Below are 4,908 nucleotides of genomic sequence, written 5' to 3'. Positions count from 1 at the left end.
TAACTCTTGCCACACAGGCTCTAGCAAATTTGCCCTCAAAAGACTTGACCAACTATTATCTTAATATCTGATGAAGGAAGCAGTCTTTCATGAATAATATAATTTTGTGTTTGAGCAGAAGGGTAACTTAATGGGAAATAAATGAACTGGGTAAAGCAGTATCAACCTCAGGGGCCCAAGCCCCAGTCCACCCTCTCCTAAAGGGCCTGAATCAGTAACATGAAGATAGAAATTGCAATCTTAGACCTACAACGTAATTCCTTCCCTCTTGTCATACATTTTATAATTATTCATTTTGTTAAATTGTTTTACCTCTAAATCTGGAGCTGTCAACCACTCTTCCAGTGTTTCTGTTTGCCCTGAAGTACTCTTAAACACGCTGATTAGTCACACAAATGAAAAACCTACCCTTATCGGCTAATTTTAATATTTAGGTTTTTTTCCCAAAAAGTTCTTTAACCCCAAATGTATTTCTAAAAAGATTTGTTTGTTTCTAATGTATTATACATTACGTGGAAGCCAGAGGGGAAAAAAGATTTTTTTGTTTTACTCTGTAATCATCCTAATAACCAAACAAAGGGAATGAAACATAATTTCTTTATGGCAAAGCTGGTTTATTGAACGTCATAAAGGAAACGTTACAATGACACTACTCCACAATGAACTCATTCAACTTTAGATTTCACGAGGAAACATATTAGCAATATACTGTCAATAAAGCGTCATCATTAATAGCTAATTACACTAGATTCCGGATTAGCTTCCTTCCGTTGTTCTCAAACTGAGACTTTCCCAAAACATACCTGATGTTTTCAATTCAGGGTCACGATTAAGATAAATTCACAGAGGAGTTACAAAATGTGCGACTTGTGCTTTAAAAATCTGTAATTATTTGTTTTATAGCCACCATTCTGGAAGTGATTTCTCAACAATGAAGTGTTTTATAAATATTTTGGAAAATATCTAAAACTTTTATCTCCATTCAACTGGTAAGTATGCTCTTTTAAAAAATAAAAACATATGTAGAAAAAAATTAAAACAGTAAATCATTACAAATGAGATACAAATACTTTAAAATTAATAAATATTAAAGTGAAAAAATAAGTTCTTTCACAGAACCGTAAAGGATACCTATGTTACGTTCTTATAAAAAGAAACAAAGTTAAATTATTTTTTTAACCATTATTAACAGCACTTAAAAACATAAATGTGCTTGGAAAGTTTGTAAACTTTCTTCCCACACTTTAGAAAATGTTTTAAAAGCAATAAACAGATTCCCTTCTTTAAAAAACTGCTACACCCACCACAATTAGCACAGTTGTCCTTGTTTTACTATAAAAATAGTTACAAATCAACAATTTAAATTCAAGCCATTTTTAATTCTAGCATAAGAAAAATGGATTAATCTTCCCTAAACACAGATAAAGCCAACTGGTCTTTCCTTAAGCTCTAATATTTAAAACTGAATAATTATTTCCTATAATTATTTCTTTCAGTTCATTTAATAGCATTATCTTGTTTTTATAATTAAGTTATCCATTAGAATCACCATGATGATTAAACAAAAATTCTAAACTAGATTAGATTACATATTTAATTGATTTCCCACATTCTGAAAATATTATAAGTATAATCATCTTTTGGCTTAATTATCTCTAAAATTATCAAGGACAGCAATCTACCAGAATTCGTGAATGTGCACACTTCAGTTAAAGTTCATGGCTTACATTCCATTCATGTAATAGCTTTGTATGCAAGCTTGCTATTTTCTATGTGCAAAGTCTTAAATTCAAAATAAATGTATTTAGGGTAAGAAACGTCTTGAACTACTCTTCACACCACTGAGGGAGAGAGACAAGGTATTTCTTAGTATCTACTTTATTTTTCATACTGAGGAGCAATAGCTTGTTGTGACCATAAAATTTAAAGATTTTAAAAACGGATACACTGTAACACAATACATTATAGAAATATATGTAGACTCCTAGGAATTAGAGGTGTGCCTTCAGAGCTACAATCCAAACAGAAGTTGATTTGTTAACTCAACCTTCAGTCATTAAATTGACTGACTGTGGGGGAGAGCAAGAGATACTATGCCAGACACACGGCTTGAAATGACTAAAAGCGAAGAACGGGTCTCCTGTGGTAGCCAGGAAACACATTTACCTATTTTCCCTCAAGTTACAACTCCTCCGATGCTTTCAATTGGTTTTTCACTAAAGATATCAAAATAAAGTATAAAGCACCTTATTATGTCACTTGATTTACAATAAAGTCAGACTTACTTTTGCATATTTTAATAGAATTTGGTAAGAAAACAGTTCAAATTATTTTTCTAAAAATAACAATGACTTCTGTAGATCTGAATGATATATTAATTAGAAATACCAAGCATCTGGAATCATTGGCAATCATTCTTTATGCACGGAGAACCAGAAAATATTCTATGCCTTCTCCCCACACTGGAACTAAATACCGTCTTGGCTCTCAAATGTACCAATAATAATGCAATACGTCAAAAATACAAAGAAAGAACTCTAGGGAGAGGCAAATACCAGTTTTGTCCTATTGAGAACACTTCCCATTCAAAGGACATACCTAGTAAGTATGTCCTAAACCCTTAACCTTTTTTGCAATCCCAGGACCCAGGATTGAACAGCCATTTACTCCTAAACACCAGCTTGCTCTCATGTGAAGCCTCCTTCACTGGGCTCTCAATGGGAAGACGTTCGACTCGTCCTACCTTCACTTCGTTTTCAACCTCACGTGAAAACCACCTTTTTCCCTGTGTTGTCACAATGACAAACGTAATTAAGTAGATACAAAATACAAAAATTAGCATGACAATGATAAATAGTAAAATGTCAGGATGATCCTTTATATTTGAGATTAAATCTTATGACTTATCACTGTCATACTTCAAAAGTATTTCTTTAGTCAAAAGGAGACAGTATAACTAAGACTGTTACTTAGCACCAGCATGTCACTGCAGGCTTTGGTTCAGGCTTCAGAATAATTCCATTATCAGGGGGTTGACTAAGCATTAATGGTTTGTGGCTCTTAAGTTTATGAGCCAAGGTCATAAATATAGCCTCCACGTGGTCATTATCATTGGGGTTTTTCGCAGAGGTTTCAAACAAAGGCATACTGTGTGTGTCCGCAAATTTTTGTGCCAAGTCTGTAGGTACTTGAATGGCACTTCTCAAGTCACATTTATTTCCAACGAGAATCCGTGGTATGTCACTGGCTAGCAAATGTTGTTTGCATTCTTCTATCCAAGATGGCAGGCTATGAAAACTAGCCATGTTGGTCATATCGTACACGAAGACAACAGCATGGACGTTTCTGTAATAGTGCTGCACCATGCTCTTTCTAAATCGTTCTTGTCCTGCTGTGTCCCATAACTGGATCTGAAAATGAAAAAAAAAGAGAGAAAACTGAAAATTTCATTCTAATTATACATACTGAAAATTTGAATCAATTGTGCATGGTCTTTAGTACTTCTTCACTTAAATTACTTTGTTCCCTTCCATAATGCCTTTTCGGTGTAATTTATGGGATCCGGACTTCATGATACTATAGTTACCTCATAATTAATGCAAGTGTCAGAACCAATATTGCAGTTCAGCACTTAAATTTCAATAAGTTGAATCTGTTTGGATAAAATTATGCCTCAAAAACTGATTTTAAAATATTAAATTGGGGCACCTGGGTGGCTCCGTCAGTTAAGCATCTGCCTTCGATTTGGGTCATGATCTCAGGGTCCTGAGATCGAGCCCCAAGTCGGGCTCCCTGCTCACTGGGGAGTCTGCTTGTCCCTCTCCCTCTCCCCCTGCTGTGCTCTCTCATTCTCTCTCTCAAATAAATAGATGAAAATTTTTAAACTATTAAAAATAAATAAAATATTAAATAAAAACATCAGGTTTTAACAAACATGTTAAGCATTTAATTCCTTTTTTAAAAAATATTTTATTTATGTATTTGATAGAGAGAGAGAGAACACACAAGCAGGGGGAGCGGCAGGCTGAAGGAGAGGGAGAAGCAGGCTCCCCACTGAGCAAGTAACCCAACACAGGGCTCAGTCCCAGGACCCTGAGATCATGACCCAAGCGAAGGCAGCTGCTTAACCAACTGAGCCACCCAGGCACCCCAACTAAGTGTCTAATTCCTATAAATTTGGTTACTATATGCCCTTCTCTACCTTCCATTAGACTAATTTAAAATAGTAGACTTAGGACAGATGCTAGAAGTCATTAGGTCTAGTACCCAAGTGTGTATCCCCCTTGAAAATCTTAAAAGGCTAGAAAATCACTTATTTAACTTAAACATCTCTACCAACAAGACTATTCCAATATCTCCTAACTGAAATATAGGGGTGGGGCGGGGGGGGTGAGGAAAATAATATCTAAAGCTAAATACAAGTCATGTGTTATGATTCTCTTAAAACACTGAATCACCCTGCCTTTGTTTGCTTCCTAAAAGAGGTAAGTGATGAGGGTGGAAAAGACTAGAGGTAGATCTGCTTAGATAACTTTGACCGAAAGACTTGTACTATTTATATAAATTCAGACTATGGACTGGAAGCCTAAACTGGTGATCTTTCACAGAGTGACACAGAAGTAGAGGGAAATGAGGGGATTCTGTAGATCGCCCACAAAGTAAGTAGGATATAAGCTATAATGTGCTCAGAGTGTAGCAGCACATGGTAAGTACTCAATTAAGATGAAATAAAGGACTAACACATTTTGAAAAATGTGATTAGAGATGAAAATATTGGTCACCAATCTCTTCCATGGTATCTTAATTTAAAAAAAATTTTTTTGGGGGCGCCTGGGTGGCACAGCAGTTAAGCGTCTGCCTTCGGCTCAGGGCGTGATCCCGGCGTTGTGGGATCAAGCCCCACATCAG

The 4,908-nt window shown here is 35.5% G+C and overlaps 1 protein-coding gene across 1 annotated transcript in view; it reads right to left on the bottom strand.

The window, feature by feature from the left end:
• Positions 1-597: 597 nt before the first annotated feature.
• RAB33B (RAB33B, member RAS oncogene family) overlaps positions 598-4,908 on the bottom strand; it is an 18,055-nt gene continuing 13,744 nt past the window's right edge. The window contains exon 3 of the mRNA XM_040626324.1: positions 598-3,410. Within this exon, the coding sequence (XP_040482258.1) occupies positions 2,970-3,410 (441 nt within the window). The 3' untranslated portion in view covers positions 598-2,969. The remainder of the gene's footprint in view (positions 3,411-4,908) is intronic.

Source organism: Ursus maritimus, unplaced genomic scaffold (assembly GCF_017311325.1).
Source record: "Ursus maritimus isolate PB19 unplaced genomic scaffold, ASM1731132v1 scaffold_11, whole genome shotgun sequence".
Taxonomy (NCBI): domain Eukaryota; kingdom Metazoa; phylum Chordata; class Mammalia; order Carnivora; family Ursidae; genus Ursus; species Ursus maritimus.
The sequence above is the reverse complement of the archived record's forward strand: the minus strand, read 5'-3'. Positions and strand labels throughout refer to the sequence as shown.